General features: G+C 41.5%; 1 protein-coding gene across 1 annotated transcript; it reads left to right on the top strand.

Moving 5' to 3' along the window:
- The first annotated feature begins 4,749 nt into the window (after nt 1-4,749).
- LOC143385609 (uncharacterized) lies at nt 4,750-18,621 on the top strand. The gene is given in 5 exon segments (XM_076841102.2): nt 4,750-4,859; nt 14,199-14,325; nt 14,506-14,566; nt 15,140-16,754; nt 16,756-18,621. Coding segments are annotated over 5 exon segments (2,130 nt in total). The 5' UTR covers nt 4,750-4,856; the 3' UTR covers nt 17,080-18,621.
- Nucleotides 18,622-18,830: the final 209 nt, after the last annotated feature.

Raw genomic sequence — 18,830 nt, 5'->3', positions numbered from 1 at the left:
GTTTCAATAGTAGATCATGATGACCTCAGACCAAGAATCCAGTGACTGAAAGATACAATTTCCCAATCGCCTTCAAATATTAAGGAAGAGGAAATATGGGGGGAGCCACTCTGAATGACCCCCTGTCTTCCACTCCTGAAGCAAGAGGCTCTGAGAGATCACTACATCAACCCCTGAAACTCACTCACTCTCTCTCTCTCTCTCTCTCTCTCTCTCTTTCTGTGAACCCGTAAGGTCATTGTAGCCATCACAGAACCCAAAGAAAAAGGTATCTGTGTCTCTTGTGTGGTTATTTCATGCAGCTCAGTTCCCCTGGAGTGACCCTGAGTGTTTTAGTGAGAGGAACCAGCAGCCAGTGATGCAGACATGATCCCTGTCCATCTTTCTGACTCTTCAAGGCTCTATGTAGGGTGAGCTTCACCCACACCATGTTGATGTCGTTAGATTTATATCTGCCCTTTTACATTCTATTTTCTTATGTCTTTTTTGAGGAGGGTGGGGACTGGGGATTGAACACAGGGGCACTCAACCACTGAGCCCCATCCCCAGCCCTATTTATTTAGAGAAAGGGTCTCACCAAATTGCTTATGACCTCACCAGCTGAGGCTGGCTTTCAACTCATGGTCCTCTTGCCTCAGCCTCACAAGCTGCTGTGACTTGAAGTGTGCGCCACCATGCCCGGCCCTCTGAACTACATGCCCTGAACTTCATCTCTATTGCAAGTTTTATTTTGAGACAGAGTGAAGCTAAATTGCGGATGCTGCTCTAGCAGGTTACTGATCTATTTTTGTTGTTGTTGATTGTTTTATTTTGCTGTTTGTTAATGAAGGTTTCTGTATTTTTTTTTTTAGAGAATGAACTCATTATAGAGCTGAGACCTCCTGAGAAACTGAGGCAGTGAAAAGACCCCCTTGAACCCTTGATTTGTGCAATCACATCAGAAAGTTTTCAGACATGTCACCCTGTAACAGACATGAACTTCTTGAAGGGGAAGGGGAGATTCTCAAGGGCGAGAGTGGGTCCTCTCAGAAAGCACAGGGCCCATGTGCCTCTTCTGCACTCTAGTTTTTTTGGAGTCCCTGGGAAATTTCCAGAGACTCCTGCCCAGGTGCACTTTTTTGACTTTATAGCAGGGTGACATCATACTTTCAAGTCTCAATGGTCATGGCAACTCTATGTCACCTTGGCCCATGCTGAGCCATTCTAATTGGATTCTTATCCAAAGTATTATCCTTCCTTCTAAATCTGGTCTGTGGAAAGAGTCACAAAGTCTGTCCCCACATAGTCACTTGGGTTCCTCTTAGGGGGTTTCCTGCCTGCATTTCTCATGCAGATCACAGGTAGTCGGCTGAGGAATGTGACATCTCCTGTCCACTTAGTCCAGGCAGAGTTGCAGGTAAATTGCTTTTTGGAAAAGAATGCATGTGCAGGTCAGCACGGTAGGCCCATTTTACAGGATTATTCTCTTAACCATCTGTTCCCACTATTCTTCTGTGGGTCCCCTAAAAGACCACAAGACACAGGTACAGAAAAAGCACAGCTTTTGCAGACAGTGTTACAGGATGGAACATCTGGGCGAGCAGGCAAGTTGCAGTCAGCATACTATCCTCTGGTTCACAAGGTCCCTGCTTCCCACCCCAGTTCCTATTTGGCAAAGTACTACAGGGTGCACCAACTTCCAGATTCTCACCTGGGTTTCACTGTGTCCCACTGGGCTGTTTAAAGAAGCATGCTGCGCGGCAGAGGGGCACATGCCTGAAATCCCAGTGGTTTGGGAGGTTAATGCAGGAAAACTTCAAGTTTGAAGCCAGCCTCTGCAGCTTAGGGAGGCCCTAAGCCACTTAGCCAGACCCTGTGTAAAGGTGAAAAAGAGCTGGAAGTTTGGCTCACTGGTTAGGCAGTGCTCAGTCAAATCCCTGGTATCAAAAACCCCACATATTTGTATATAAAGCAATACACCCTTAGTTGTCCCCAACTCCCTTTGTCCTTTTGTGCTGGGAAAGTCTTCTTGGATTGAGTGCATTGTGGACCTAGACACTTTTGACTTTACCTAAATCAACACTGTTTCTTTCTCTATTGGTCAGGGTGACCCCTCCCCTACCTCCTGTGTGTCCAGGGTGGTTAAGGTGCATGGACTCGGGATCTGCCACATCCACAGTCTGAGGCTGTACACGTGACTCTCCATTTTGCTCTACTTGCCCTCAGGCTGCCTCTCTTATGTCTCAATTCTACATTTAAGGCAAAATACTATATTCTCATACCAATCCATGTTTCATATTTTATTTAGAGTCAGGCTCTCATTGAGTTGCTTAGCACCTCATTTTTGCTGATGGCTAGATTCGAACAAGCAATCCTCCTGTCTTGGCCTCCTGAGCCTCTGGGATCACAGGCATGAACAACCATGCTTGGTCTCACCCTCTGATTTGTCAATTTCTTCATTTGATTGAGAGTAGGTTGGAGTCACCATCTGGAGTTATTCTCTCAGGCCCATTACAGTTATGCTCACACCCACCTTCTCTGAACCACAATAAATGGGATGCTTAGTGGCAAAGTGGCCCTGCCCTCAATTCAATCTCTACCATGGGGGACAATAAAGGCACCTGGAATTCAATTCTCAGCCCTGGGCAGCTATGTGTCCACTTTTCCACACCTTGTGGAAATAGGAATTTTTACACAATAGCCCCCCCTAGTCCATGGGCAATATTGTTAGGTAGAATGAACTTGGGCCAATGAGCAGGATGTGATGGACTTCACAAAGCCCAACTTAAGAGTAGAGAATAAAGTTGTACTTAATATCCAAGAGGGGGATAGACATAACAGGCAGTATTGGCCCCAAGTGGCAACTTTTTTATGGTTTATATGCAGGGTTAATGAGCCCAGCTGAGCGGGGTTTTGGTATCTTTCTGATTTGACTATCAGTTAAAACCCAGATGCTGAGAGTGCTGGGTCAACTACTAGGGGTATGTTTCTTCCTAGGGCTTTTTTCTTGAAAACCTTGACATGGAAAGAATACACTGGAGGGGGACTTCCTCCTGATAAAGTGAGGTCAGTTTTTGCAATAGAGTGACATGCGTCCAGGGGGCAAGAGAGTGTGAGCTCAGAGACAAGGTATAAGACCACAGATGCCTGAAGCTTAAATCCTACAGATAATACTAAATCCTAGAGACAATATCCCCTATCCATACATGCCTATGATTACCCTTTCTATAAAATCTCAGATTCCTTGTCAGCATCTGAAGACAGGGTAAGGACAGGGTTTCCTTGTCTTCCTGGTGTAGCTGCACTGGTCAAAGTTTCTTTCCTGCTTTGCATCATAACATTTTCTGTTTGGTTTTGGGTGAACACCTGACCAGACCTGTGGGGTCACCAGAGTCACATCTCTGCAGAAGACTTCCTAACAGTCGAAGTAGAACATCTACACTAAGCACAAAGCACCCATTTTATTTCCACAGGACATTGCTGCCGTAGAGGATAGTCTTCCTTCCTCCCCCACCCTTTCTGCTGGGGAGGGAGCCTTGGGCATCAGAGCCAACCCCAGTTGTTTCCTTTGATAGATCAGGAGCCTCCTCAAAGCAACAGAGGCCAGGAGGTGAGAATTACTAAATAGTTTTCAAATTGTTTTCATTTTTAGGTATTATATATGATATAATATATATGATATCTTTAAATAGTGTTTCAAAAATTTGGAGACCGTGTTTTTCTAAGTCGCTTGAGGTCGCATCAGCTGGGGGAAAAAATTATATATATATTATATAATTATATAATATATATTTTATAATATATATAATAATATAATACATATATTATATATAATATAATATTATATGTATTATATTAATAATACATATAATATTATATGTATTATAATACAATACATATAATATTATATGTATTATATTATATATATAATATATAATATATATTATATAATATATAATATTCTGATTAGATGTACTTGGTGTGAGAAATATATATATATTATATATTTTAAATATATATTTAAAATATATAAAATATATACAAATATGTTATATAAAATATCTATTATATATATAGAATATATTATATAAAATACATATTATATATAAAATATATATTATATATTATATAAAATATATGTAATATATATTATATATTTTATAATATATATATAATATATTTTATAATATATTTAATTATAATATATATATATATAATATAATATCGTTCTTTCTTTTTTAAGGTACTGGGGAATAAACCCAACGGGGCTTGCCCCCGACCTCTGAGCTACATCCCCACCTTTTCATTTTATTTTAAGGGAGGGTCTCACTGTTTGCAGATGCAGACCTGACCTTGGGCTCCTCCAGCCTCAGCCTCCTGGAGAAGCTGTGCTTTGTTCTTCTGTTGAGGTTAAACCCAGGGCCCTGGTATGCTCGGAAAGCACTCTATGGCTGAAGCCTAGCTCAGCGCCAGGTGTCACCTCTGTCCCAGAGGCTAAGCCAAGGCTTCCCACCTGGATTCGTTCCCAGCACAGCCAAGAAGCTCCTCGTGAAAAGGGCTGGGGTCAAGAATCTGTCACTCTACCCAATTTCAGCCAGTGATTGGATGATGTCAGCTGTCAATCATGATGCAGACGCGGGCCTGGAGGCCATCCATCCGGGTCGCTGGGGGGAACTGTCCAATCAGTGCGCAGAGGCAGGGGAAGGGCGGGCTTCCGCAATTCTAGGCTTTTCTTCCTCACCGACTGGGCCACTCCTTCTCCAGGCCCCGTGTTCTCTGCTCCAGGGACCCAGGTGACTCTGCGCTGCCCGTGGTCCCGGGATCTCGGGTCCCCGGAGGTTCCTCCAGAGGACGCCAGGTCACCAGAGAAGCCAAAAATGGTGAGTTCGCAGAAGGTAGGTGGTCAGCACCGCCTTGGGGCCCGGCGCGCGGGTGAGCTGCCGAGTGCCGGCGGAGTCCCCGCTGTCGGGTGGCCCTGGGCCCTGTTCCCTGCTTCCCTGGGTTTGGAAGGGTGGCTCAGGTCCCAGGTGTCCCCTTTGCTCCCTACCTGTGGCCCGCACTCACTTTTCCCAACGTGTAGGAAGCAGGGCCACAAATGCACCTTCCTTCTCCCAGTGGAGCTCCACCTAGTGGAGGTCCTCCAAATTGCAGGCGCCTCCTGCCTTCCACCTTGGAAGCTTGGCCAGTCGTTCTTCCCACTGGTTTCAAATGGACACCATCTGCTAATTGTCATTATCACTTAGTGAAATAGTGGAAAGAATCAATCTCCCTTCCCCCCTCCTTCCCCCCTCCTTCCCCCCTCCTTCCCCCCTCCCTTCCCCCCTCCCTTCCCTCCTCCCTTCCTTCCTCCCTTCCTTCCTCCCTTCCTCCCTTCCTCCCTCCCTCCCTCCCTTTCACTCTCCCTCCCTCCCTCCCTCCCTTGTGTTTTGGAAGCTGGGCTGGCCTCCAACTTGTGATCCTCCTGCTTTAGCCTCCTGCATATCTGGGATTACAGGCCTGTGCCAATGTCTCTGGCAAGAACAACACTTTTGAAAGCATTTGTTTTCTATTTGTGAATATTATCCTTGAGGGGAAAGAATGATCACTTAACCCTTCCTTGTGTTTGATCAAAATAACTGCTTTAAAGGGAATAAGGAGGTTGTTTATAGATCCCAGGGTTATGGAATCCTGGGCTACATCAATAGAGTATAACTGCTCCCTTTTCTGAGAGTCCATGATGTAGAGTCACACCAGTCCTGTAGTTAGGTAAGCACACAGGGTAATAATGATGTAGGGACAAAGGAGGCAAGGCACTGAAGGTAGCTGGAAACAGTTTTATCTGGCTGTAGCCAGTCTCAGAGGGCAATGCTTTTGCTGTAATCAATCCATCCATGCCCTGAACCCCGAGTTCAGGTGGTTTCAGAATTTTATACCCAGCATGTAAGGGGAGGGGCTCAGGAAGTTCACATTGTAACACCGGGACCCCCAAAGAACTATCAGACCAGACAGTCTCATTCCAGTTAAGCCTCTGTTTCTGGCCAGTGGCAGACACTCTGTTCTTGAAAGAATGAGATGGTCAGAGTGGTGCCCCTGCCTTCAGTTGGCTCCATATTTAAGCACAAAAACCACAAAAGGGAAGTTTGGGGGTTCAGGCAACCTAAGCAAGCCTGAAAGTTGTGGTCAGGTAGTATCCACTTGGCCCCATACATCACTCTGTGTTCTTGGGGAATTTTCATGAACAGAAGTATACAAACGGCCCCAGTCATGACCTTTTTGAGTGTCATGGCTGAGTTCACAAAGTGGAGTCACCATAGTCAAGTTGTCACATCACACACATAAAAGCAGGTTTTTCTTTCTCTGTTCTGGCCAAGTGAACCCTTCAAGGACAGCACCTGAGGAGGGGAGAGCTTCTTCTCCCCTTTCTTTCTTCCCTCACCAGCTGTTACCATGGAGCCCGGTTGGTGACTTGTCTGTGAAGCCCAGCTCAAGGCCAGAGGCCTTGTTTGCACATTTCTACAAACTACTAGACTGGATACAAGTGTGTAAAAAACTAGTAAGGGGGAGTCTAGCACCTGGAGTGCTGATTTCTTCCAGACTAGTAACCCAGTAAAATAGGGCAACACAAAAATGGGAAGTTTATCTACACTGAACTTTTTTGTGGACACTCTTTTGTTGACAGTCCTAAAATTAGCCATGGTGAAGATTTCTGGAGAAACCCAGTTAAAATTTTCTGTGAAAAAAGGGGATGCCACTATAATAATGTCAGATTCCTTTACTGTCCTTCATCCCCAGCTCTTTTCAGTATGATTTTCAGAAGGGATCTGGCTATGGTGCCCAGCCTGGCCTGAAAGTTGTGGTCCTCCTGCCTCAGCTTCCCAATCTGTTGGGATTAAAGGCATTGACAACCTCAGCTACAGAAAATAGTTCATTTTAACCCCAAAATTAATTACCATACTAAGGAACATAGATTCAAGTTACCCTGAATGATGTGTGTGTCCCTTTCTGGAAGATATTACATCACTTCTTTCTTTCTTCCTTCCTTCCTTCCTTCCTTTCTTTCTTTCTTCCTTTCTTTCTTTCTTTCTTTCTAATTTTCTTTCTTTTTTCCCCCTTTTTAATGTACCAGGGATTGAACCCAAGGGCACTTAAACACTGAGCCACATTCCCAGCCCTTTTTATATTGTATTTTCAGACATGATGTCACTAAGTTCCTGAGGGTGTCACTAAGTTGCTCAGTCTGGCTTTGAATTTAGCAATCCTCCTTTCTTAGCCTCTCAAGCTGCTGGGATTAGAGTTGTGTGCCACTGTGCCTGGCCTCCATGAACTTTTATAAAAGAAACTGTGTATCACTGCATTAACCAATTGCATTGGTAGGAACATCAGATTGGTGGGGTACAGAAAAAAAACTAAAGAAAATTTCTTCTGTATGTCTCTTACTGCATTCTGAGGAAGCATGTCCTGAAGTCACGGACCTTCCCTGCCCCTGGAGCCTGACACATCTCTGCTCCCTCTACACCAAAGCTTTCTGTGTATCACTTTGAAATTATGTGCTCACTTATCTGAGGCCCAGGTTTATTTATTCAGAGCCAAATGGGATGGACTATTATTAAAGAGGCAAGAGAGAGGTGGGTTAAAATCCACTTTTTTTTTTTTTTGTTAAAAATCCCAGCTTACAGTAAGATACAGTGGTGTATACCTGTGATCCTTCCTGCTCCAGAGGCTGAGACAGGAGTGTTGCAAATTTGAGGGCAGCCTTAGCAACTTAGCGAGGCCTTATGCAACCTGGTGAGACTGTGTCTCAAAATAAAATATAAAAATGACTGGGGATGTGGCTCAGTAGTAAAATATCTCTGGGTTTAATCTCGAGGGTACCAAACTCTCCCCACACACCCCCCCAAAAAAAAGGAAAAGAAAAAGAAAACATCTAATTACCTAATTATCTTTTGCTATCCCTGAGTATGTATAGAAAGTTTGTAAGATTCAAATTTGTCTTTTCAGTGATTTCAAATTGAAATCCAACTCTAGATTCCAAAATACCACGTAAGATACAGAGAAACTCTGTCTTACATTATTGCTGCAGAATTTGAGTCAAATTCTACAAAAATTTTGGTGGATAAATTTATGAATGTGATTTCATGAAAACTAGTATCTGTCCTTCACAAGGTGAGGAATTTGACAAAGGATGATAGTTTTTGACCGTTGTTGTCTGAAGTTGGCAGGTTCATGTTAAGTGTGTGGTTTTTTGTTATCAGGAATGAAACCCAGAAGTGCTTAACCACCAGCCCCTTTTAGATTCTTTATTTTGAGACAGAGTCTTGCTACATCATCTAGGGTCTCAGACTCCTGAACCGCTGGGGTTACAGGTATGCACCATCACACCCGTCTTCATTGTAAATTTTAAGGACAATTTTGGCAATACCTTGAATACCCAACTGTAATCATTTAATCACTGAATATCAGTGAAAGAGTAAATGACACCTGTTTTCTGCAAAGGAGAGATCCATGTGTCTAAATAAGGGTGCTGATCCCATCACCATGTCACCTAATTCCTGTTCCCTCCCAACTGCCTCCTCGTAGGGCCACCCCTTTGGGAGCTAGCCTTTTAGCTTATGAAACTTGGGAGTAACATAAATGCTCTCTCTATTCTCTCTGTCCTGTACAACATTTTGGCTAGTCTTATATACAGTCTACTCTTTCCAGTTTTTTGAAGAGTATTTTTTGTTGTTGCTGTTGTTGGACACAATACCTATTTATTTATTTTTATGTGGTGCTGAGGATCAAACCTAGGGCCTCTCATGTGCTAGGCAAGCACTCTACTGCTGAGCCAGAATCCCAACCCTACTATTTCCATTTTTAGATATAGTTTTTCTTAAGTTTACCTCCAAAATAAAACAAACATGCCCTAAATTTACAGAATTTACTGAAACGCTCAGTGTTTTTTCAGAGAGTTTAGATCATGGGAACATTCAGTCTTCTTTGTGAGAAAGTGTGGTGTCTTTCCACTGATTTTGTTGTGTTTTTATGCCTCTAATTGTGTACCTTTTGTATTATAATCATTTTTATCTCTCATTACATGTATTTTACCAAGCTACTCTTCAGCCCAAGAGAATTAGTATTGTAGACTGTTGTTTATTTATTTGCTTTCTTATTGAGTGCTGGGAATTGATGCCATGGACATGCTCATGCTTAGTTATCTTCCAGAAATAAATTTCAATTTGTGAGCAACGTTCTGGAGGTGGGCAGGTGTTTTACTGGGGAATAAACCTACAGGCACTTGACCACTGAGCACATCCTCAGCCCTTCTTCTTATTTATTTATTTTTTCTTTTTCTTTCTTTTTTATATTTTGTATAGTTGTAGATGGATAGAATACCTTTATTTTATTTGTCTTTCTGTGGTGCTGAGGATCATACCCAGTGCCTCACACATGTTAGCAAGTGGTCTGCCACTCACCTAAGTCCCAGACCCCCTTTTTATTTATTTTTTATTTTTTTTACAGAGAGAGAGAGGGGGGGGGATCTCTGAGAGAGAGAGAATTATTTAATATTTATTTTTCAGTTCTTGGCGGACACAACATCTTTGTTTGTATATGGTGCTGAGGATCGAACCCGAGCCACACGCATGCCAGGTGTGCTCGCTACCACTTGAGCCACATCTTCAGCCCCCCCCACCTTTTTATTTTTGATGAAGACCAATCTCACTCAATTGCTAAGTGTCTTGCTATGTTGCTGAGACAGGCCTCAAACTTTTGCCATTTCCCTGCCTTGCCCTCCCTAGTGGCTGAAATTACAGGTGCATACCACTACACCAGCAGTTTAAATGAGTTTTGAAGACTTATCATCCACTTTCTTTCCAGATAAAAATAGTATTGACAATCAGTTTTCTCATGGGCTGGGGATGTGACTCAAGCTGTAGCATGCTTGCCTGGCATGTGTGCCGCCCGGGTTCGATCCTCAGCACCACATACAAACAAAGATGTTGTGACCGCCAGAAACTAAAAAATAAATATTAAAATTCTCTCTCTCTCTCTACCTCTCTCTACCTCTCTCTCTCTCTCTTAAAAATATTAGTTTTCTTGCTTTTGTTCATACTTTTGAAATTTGTAACTATGACTCTTCCTCTTTGCTTTATTTTTGCATTATCATGAAAAAGGTATTAGCATATAATATTTTTTCTTATGTATACATTTTTAAAACTTCATGGCTTGGGAGTTTATTTACTTCTTTATTAGAAAAACTTTGTTTTTATAGCAATTTTAGGCTTACATAGTTCATTAATCTGTTCTCTAGAGGAACAGTATCAAGACGAAGTATGATTATCAAAGGGGATTCATTAGATTGGCCTACTTGACCCGAAGGTGGATGTCCACAGTGGCCATCTGCAGGCTGGAGAGCTTGAGAAGTAGTAGCTGCAGAGTCCCAGAGGCTGAAGCCTCAGAACAAGAGGGATCAATGGTGATGCCCTAGTCCAGACCAAAGATTCTGGAAACTCCCTGGAGAATCACTGGCAGAGTCCACTTTTGGAGAATGAAGAAGGCAGAATCTGATATCCTCTGGCCATTGCAGTAGCAATCAAGAACCCATTTGAGAAGAAAGGAGCTTCTTCTGCTGCTGCTTCCTTCTTCTTCCAACTTTTGTTCCACCAAGACACCGTCCTAGTGGATGGTGCTGCCTAGCTTAAGAAGGTTCTCTAGTTTGGCTCACTATCCCATATGCCCATCATTTGTAGACACACCCTCATGAACACACCCAGAAGCTCATTAATCATCGGCATCCTTTAATCCAATCAAGGTGACAATTAAATGTGCCATTACACATAGTATCAAATACCCCTTCTCTCCAGCTGATAATCGGTACTGTTTTCAACATATTGCATTGGTGTAGGATGTTTGTTAGTTACTAAACCAGTGTTGAACATTTGATAAAGAGAATGGATGAAGCAACATATTAGGATAAGCTAAAGGTCATCCTTTACCTTAGGGTTCCTCGTCTGTGTGATGTGATTGTGTGTGTCACGTAGTATACAAGATAATGTCATACAGAAGAGATTCACTGCTCTGGGAATCCTGTGTTCCACCTGTTCATCACTCCTCCTCATTCCTTCCTCCCTCTCTGCACCCAAAGTCCCTGGCACCCATCAGTTCTGCTAGTGCATCTATAATGTTGTCTTTTTCAGAATGTTCTTGACTTGGAATCTTACTGCACTTGGCCATTTCAAACTGGCTTCTCTCACTTACCAGTCTGTCTTTAAGGGTGCTGTATCTTTCCAGGCTGCAGAGCTCATTTTCTGGGTGATGCTCTTTGGTGTGGTTAAACTTCAGCTTGTCCATTCAGTATTGAAAGTTGCATCTTCCTTGCATCTAGCTTTGGACAGTTCTGGATATGGCTGCTGTAGTCACTGCAGTGAGGGTTCCTGTGCCCATAATTTTCACATTATTTGCATAGGCACCTGTAGTGTGATGACTTAATTGTACAGTTTTTTGCATTTATGATTAAATTTAGCATTTATGATTATGAGCATCATTCATAGTCTTCTTTTCTGTTTAATACTTTTCTTTATCTATTTAATTTGGATAATATGGTAACTTATGCCTCAGGAAGACTTAGGCAGTGTTAACTCAGTTTTTATGTTCTGGCAAAAAAGTAGAAAACTGGTGGAAGTTCTTATGTGTCTCATGGAAGCCTGTTTGAGATGTCAAAGCCTTGCCTTGCCTTTTTGGGAAGTAATTAGTTATTGAGTCTGTTTTCTTCAGCAGCCATGGGCTCATCTGTTTTGTGTATTTCCCTTTGGGTGTAAGTTGTAGGAGATTGTCTCTCTCAAAGAAATGGTCCAGTTTCTGCAGTTGTCTAATTTGTGTCAAGCACATTTATGATAATCTTGAAGTCCCAATGCATTTTTGATGATGACATTTTTAAATCTGTTAGTAGGTTTTCAGTCCTCGATGCTTTTTTCTTTAATGTTATTGTATATTTTACAGTTTTCTTTCTTTCTTTTTATGTGGCAGTGAGGATTGAACCCAGTTTCTCCCAAGCACTAGGCAAGCACTCTTCCACTGAGCCACAACCCCAGTCCCTGTCCTCTGTATTCTTAGCCTTATGTCAGTTAATCAGTGATGCTGATGTTCATGAAGAACTTGATTTGCAGATTGCGGATTTCCTAATTGTGGTTTCACCAGCACCTTCTCTGTTACCTACCTGTGGTTAATTTAGGTTTACCTTGCTTTTCTTTCTCTAGTTTTCTGAAGTGGCTGTTTCATTGGTTGCTTTTAGCTCTTCTTTTCTGAAATGTGTGTTGGGTGACTGAGATACCAACAAAGCGCCACCTCTGGTGATCTCTATGAATTTCCTATGATGGACTTTTACATTTTTTCTTTCAAAATGGTCACCTTTTCTCTTGAGTCACCTCTTTGTCCTGTGTCTGTTCAGAGCCCTGTGTTTCATGTCCCCTTCCCTGAAGGCTTTTCAGTTTCCTCTGATCTGAGTTCTGCTTTAGCTCTCATGTTCTTTGAGCATACATGGGATTTCACTGGTGGTGCACTTGTAGGGGTATGGTTTATGTCCTGTAGAGTGTTGTTGTGATCCTGAGACCTCAGTGTACTTCCCGTTTGGTTGAAGGTCCATGAAGCTCTCCTGTCTGCATCATTGTCCTGACAGAGTTGGGCTGATGTCTCTGAGGATAATTGTGGATTCTTCATTGTTTGGGGTGGTTCTGTATGTTTTCAGTCTTTAGTATGCTTCTGTGTAAGTGGCAGGGACATTTCCTTTTTGTCTGTTCCATCACTGAGCAGACATCATAGCATGCTTACAGATGTGAATGGTGGCCTCTTTCACATCCAGACTGTGTGGGATAGTTCAGAATTCTGGGCTACAAACTTGTTGCTTTACCACACTCTGGAAGAGCTTCTGCCTTAGGTTTGTTTGCACCACCATTGCTACAGGCACAATGAATCTGTTTCACCACAGACAACCATTGCATATGTGGCCCAACCTTGATCAAAATGTCCTTGAGCAGAACATTGGTATTTGTCTCATGACTGTATATTATGGTAGTGAACCGGCTGCTGTTAAGAAGAGTTTGACAATCATTGGACATTCATTGTTGCAGTGAGACTTAGAAAAGTAGTGCCTGCTGTTTATTAAGAAGATTGTTTTGAGAGTTATAAAACTTTGTAAGGCTGTTGTTTGGACAAGGTGACATTTTTTGTTTTGTTTTTTTAGAGAAAAGAGAACTTTTTTTAATATTTATTTTTTAGTATTCGGCAGACACAACATTTTTGTTCGTATGTGGTGCTGAGTATCGAACCTGGGTCACACGTGCACTACCGCTTGAGCCACATCTCCACCCCATGGTGACATTTTTGGGTCATTGAGTTATTTCTAAGGCACGTGCCATCTTTCCTCTTACCCTATTCTGCTTTGACAGTAACCACAAGAAATTATCAAATTGTTGTGTTTATTAATAAATAAATTAAATTAATCAAATAGAGAGCTCATGTTTGTTTTGGTCATTTAATAGTAAGCTAGTTGACTAAATTTGTTCTGGAGTAAAGCACCTACAAACTTCTAGTTGTTCTTAGTGTAATCACACAGAATGAGCTCAATCTCCAGTTAACATATTGTGACCACCTGTGTGAAATGTTGTCTAAATGTTGTCTATGAAGGAATCTCCTTAGTGACCCCATGCCCAGAGGGTGGGATTTGGGGCTCGTTATAGGGATTTCTTTAAGTATGGATCAATAGACTTTCAGAGGAAACATGACATCAGTAAATACCATGTTGCCTGTGTTAACCTTGTAGGTACAGGGAGCCACTGTAGTTGGCAGAATCTCTCTCAAATGCTTAGTTTCATGATTCCTGCATTTTTCTACTCATCACCTTTCTTTTCAAAAGATAAGTACTACCAGAAATGCTTATATTAGCTCTGTACCACACAGGACGTTTCTTGGACATGTAATAGAGGTGCAATCATTAAAGAAGTTAGGAGTGATCTGGGAGCCTGTCTTACTTCCTATGAACTCCCCAAAGGAAGGGTATAAATCACTATCATGTTTGCCTTCTGAGTAGCCAATTTCTAGTGTTGGAATGGGTGTAAGAAATTGAGAGAAGTAAAGATTTGATGGACCAAATCATGAAATTAATCAGGAGGCCAGGGAATCATGTGAACATCATGCATGTTGAGTGCAGATTTCTCATGCTGTCATTCTCTCCTGGCCTCCACTATACATTTGTGGGATATTTTTAGATCTCAGTGACCTTTGAGGATGTGGCTGTGAACTTCACCAAGGAGGAGTGGGATTTTCTGGATGCTTCCCAGAAGAACCTTTACAGAGATGTGATGCTGGAAGTCGTCAGAAACCTGGCTTCTATAGGTAATAATATTGGTTTTAAAATTAATCAAATAGAGAACTCATGTTTATTTTGGTCATTTATGTAGAAGGTGAAAAGGAAATCAGTTGGTGAATTATTGAAGCCTAAATGGCACCTACAATTTGGCAAAGCATTTCTAGCTCCTAAATATTCATAAAGATTGTTATGTTCTCTCATTTTAGGAAACAAGTGGGAAGACAAGACCACTGAAGATCAGATTGAAAACTCTGGAAGCAACCTAAGGTAACTGTACTCACAAGAGGAATTCGTGAGGGAATCTGAGAACTGTCATGTAATTTTTAAAGCAAACCAACTGAAGAAGTATGCATAATTTGAAATGTTTTTATAATATATATATTCTTTTTACCAGAAATATATACTTATCTGTAACAGGTATTCAGTCTTTTCAAAGTATTTGACATGCAAAAAGTACTATGAAATTGCATATGTGAATATCACTATGTGAATAATAGCCATAGAGAAGCTGTGTTTCAAAGGATTGTTTCCTTTCAATCTCTTTATTTTCAGGCAACTTTAACATGTCAGAATATCTAGCCTTTACCTGATGTTGGTAGAAATGTAAAGACCTATAAATAAATAGAAAATTGTGAATGAGTTAGGTATCAATTATGTGCTGGTCACTGCTTCTTCAAAGAAGTCCTATGGTAAACTTCAAACTTTCCCCACAGAATAGTGTGGGGAAACCTTCAAATCGATTCCAATTCTTAATGAAACAAAGAAAAATTTCATTAGAGTAAATCCATGTGACTTCATTATGTGTGCAAAAGGTTTCATATGTTTTTCATTCCTTCATAGGCACATCACATCTCACTCTGGACACAAATACGATAAGCATGAGGAATGTGAAGAGAAGCCATGTGAATTTAAACAATATAGGAAATCTCTGGTTTCTCTCAAAAGTGTTCACACACAAATGTTGTTACAAACTGGAGATAGACCATATGAAAGTACAATATGTGGGAAAGTCATCAGTTGTTCCAGTGACATTCAAAGACATGAAGAAACTCATACTGGGTGGCAACCCTATGAATGTCAACAATGTGGTGAAGCCTCTTCTTCTCTCCCAGGTGTTCAAAGACACATGATAACACAGAGTGGAGGTAAACCTTTCCAATGTGAGGTATGTGGGAAAGCCTTTCATTTCTCCTCTTTATTTAGAAGACATGAAAGAACTCATTCTGGAGAGAAACTCTATGAATGTAAACAAGATGGTCACATCTTTATTTCACACACAAGTCTTCAAAAGCACAGGATCACACACACAGGGAATGCACATTTCAAATGTAAGGTATGTGGGAAAGACTTTGCTTATCCCAGATTACTTAGAATACATCAGAAAACACATACTGGAGAGAAGCCCTATGAATGTAAGCAGTGTGGCAAAGCCTTTGCTAGATCTGGTGACCTTCACATACATGAAAGAGCTCACACTGGAGAGAAGCCTTATGAATGTAAGCAGTGTGGCAAAGCCTTTGCTACATCCCATCAGCTTCATAAACATGGAAGAATACATACTGGAGAGAAGCCCCATGAATGCAAACAATGTGGAAAAGCCTTTGCTACATCCTGTCAGCTTAACAGACATGGAAGAATACACACTGGAGAGAAGCCCTATGAATGTCAACAATGTGGAAAAGCCTTTGCTACATTCTATCAGCTTAAGGAACATGGAAGAACACACACTGGAGAGAAGCCCTATGAATGTAAGCAGTGTGGCAAAGCCTTTGCTAGATCTGGTGACCTTCACACACATGAAAGAACTCATACTGGAGAGAAGCCCTATGTATGTAAGCAGTGTGGCAAAGCCTTTGCTGCATCCCGTCAGCTTCATAAACATGGAAGAACACATACTGGAGAGAAGCCCTATGAATGCAAACAATGTGGAAAAGCCTTTGCTACATCCTATCATCTTAACAGACATAGAAGAACACACACTGGAGAGAAGCCCTATGAATGTCAACAATGTGGAAAAGCCTACACTACTGCCTTTTGCCTTCGGATACATAAACACACTCATACTGGAGAGAAGCCCTATGAATGTAAGCAGTGTGGCAAAGCCTTCACTCAGTCCTCTTACCTTCACTCACATGAACAAACTCATACTGGAGAGAAGCCGTATGAATGTAAGCAGTGTGGAAAAGCCTTTGCTAGATCTGGTGAACTTCACAGACATGGAAGAACTCATACTGGAGAGAAGCCCTATGTATGTAAACAGTGTGGCAAAGCCTTTGCTACATCCGATCAGCTTCATAAACATGGAAGAACACATACTGGAGAGAAGCCCCATGAATGCAGACAATGTGGAAAAGCCTTTGCTATATCCTATAAGCTTAACAGACATGGAGGAACACACACTGGAGAGAAGCCCTATGAATGTCAACAATGTGGAAAAGCCTTTGCTAGATCTGGTGACCTTCACACATGGAAGAACTCATACTGGAGAGAAGACCTATGTATGTAAGCTGTGTGGCAAAGCCTTTGCTGCATCCCGTCAGCTTCATAAACATGGAAGAACCCATACTGGAGAGAAGCCCTATGAATGCAAACAATGTGGAAAAGCCTTTGCTACATCCTATCACCTTAACAGACATGGAAGTACACACACTGGACAGAAGCCCTATGAATGTAAGCAGTGTGGAAAAGCCTTTGGTAGATCTGGTGACCTTCACATACAGAAAGAACTCACACTGGAGAGAAGCCCTAAGAATGTAAGCAGTGTGGCAAAGCCTTTCTAGATCCAGTGACCTTCACAGACATTGAAGAATGCGTACTGGAGAGAAGCCCAATGAATGTCAACAATGGGGAGAAGCCTTTGCTATATCTTGTCTGCTTCACACATGTGAGTGTGTGTGTGTGTGTGTGTGTGTGTGTGTGTGTGTGTGTGTGTTTGTCTGTGTGTATGTGTGTGTGTTAGTGAGAGAGAGAGATCGATCAATCAATCGATTCACTGGGGATTTAGTCTGGTGGTGCTCTACCACTGAGCTACATTCCAGTTCCTTTTTACTTTTTATTTTGAGACAGGGACTTGCTTAGTTTCTTAGGGTCTTCCTAAGGTGCTGAGGCTAGCCTCCAACATTGATTCTTCAGAATCAGCCTTTTGAGTCTCAGGAATTAAAGGCATACACCACCACATCCAACTGAATAACTCTTTAAATGTGAAAAATATCACAAATCATTCCATTTTCCCTGTTGCCTTTAACGCCATTTCATTCACATTGAAAAACAAACCCTCTGAATTTGGAGGATTTGCTACATTCTGTCAGCTTGTTTCCTTTCTTATATCTGAAAACACTCATGCAGAGAAGCCCTGTGAATGTGAGAAATGTGGGAAATCTTCTAGTTTTCTCATTTTTTTCTAAGGACTGGGAATATTGTTTTGGAATAAAAAGAATAAATCCTATGCAAGTAAGAAATATAAAGGGTTCAGCCGTTCTAGTTTTGTTCAGTTGTATGAAAGGACTCCTACTGTAGAAAATGCTGAGGATAAGCCATGTGGGGCAGTATTCAGCTTTCAGAGTTTTCTCCAAAGGCATAAAAGAATTCACATCTGTGAAAATCCTTTTTCTATGTTTAGAAATTGCAGTAACACTTTCAACTTTCCAGGTCCCTTTGAACAGCATTAAGATTAAGAAATCACACTGGAGAAAAGCCTTGTATGTAGAAATGTGGTGAGAACTTTGCTTGTTTCAGATCCATTTGAACTTGTTCAGACTTGAGAAAAATTTTATTTTATTTCATTTTATTTATTTATTTTGAGATAACCACTGTAGCTGTGTGAAAATGGTGTGTGCCTTCATTTCTTTCTTTCTTTCTTTTTCTTTTTCTTTTTTTTTTTTTTGTATGTATTCAGAGGTAACAAAACTGCACCCTGGGTTGGAGAGGAGCATTGCATCAGCATGAAGATTTGAAAGCAACATGTTTTTCTGGGTTAAATCTCTCTTGTTGTTAGATTCTATTTTCCCGTATTTTAAGTCTTTTGTGTCTAATGTTTCATTACACATTGTGTATGTTAGTTTAGGCCTCTCCACTCCAGCCTTTGGTACAGATTGGTGAAATGGCTCTTCTGAACTTCTTTCCTCTCTTTCTTTGTTCAGATTTCATCCAGGAGTGCTCTACCACTGAGTTTCTCCACAGTTCTTTTACTTGTTATTATCTGAGATGGCGTGAGGCTGGCAGCTGGGACCATAGGGATGTGTCTGTGTACCCTGCAGCTGGCCTCTTCCTTTTCCTTGATTGCTTATTGATGTGTTGATGACTCTGGGACCACCACTCTTGTCACTTGTGCTTGTTCTAAGGCTCATGTATTGTGCTGTATGTAGGCAAATAAAAGAGCATTATAAAATAATGTCATCTGTGTACATTGTTTGGAGAGGCACTTTCTCAAAATATATTTTGCCCTATACTTGAGTTGCTTTCTCTTTTTTTTCCCAGTTCTGGGGACCGAATCCTTCCTTTGCATGCTAGGCAGGCATTCTAGCACTGAACA

Source organism: Callospermophilus lateralis, chromosome 20, assembly GCF_048772815.1.
Source record: "Callospermophilus lateralis isolate mCalLat2 chromosome 20, mCalLat2.hap1, whole genome shotgun sequence".
Taxonomy (NCBI): Eukaryota; Metazoa; Chordata; class Mammalia; order Rodentia; family Sciuridae; genus Callospermophilus; species Callospermophilus lateralis.
Note: the sequence above shows the minus strand (reverse complement) of the source record. Positions and strands in the feature narration are given on the sequence as shown.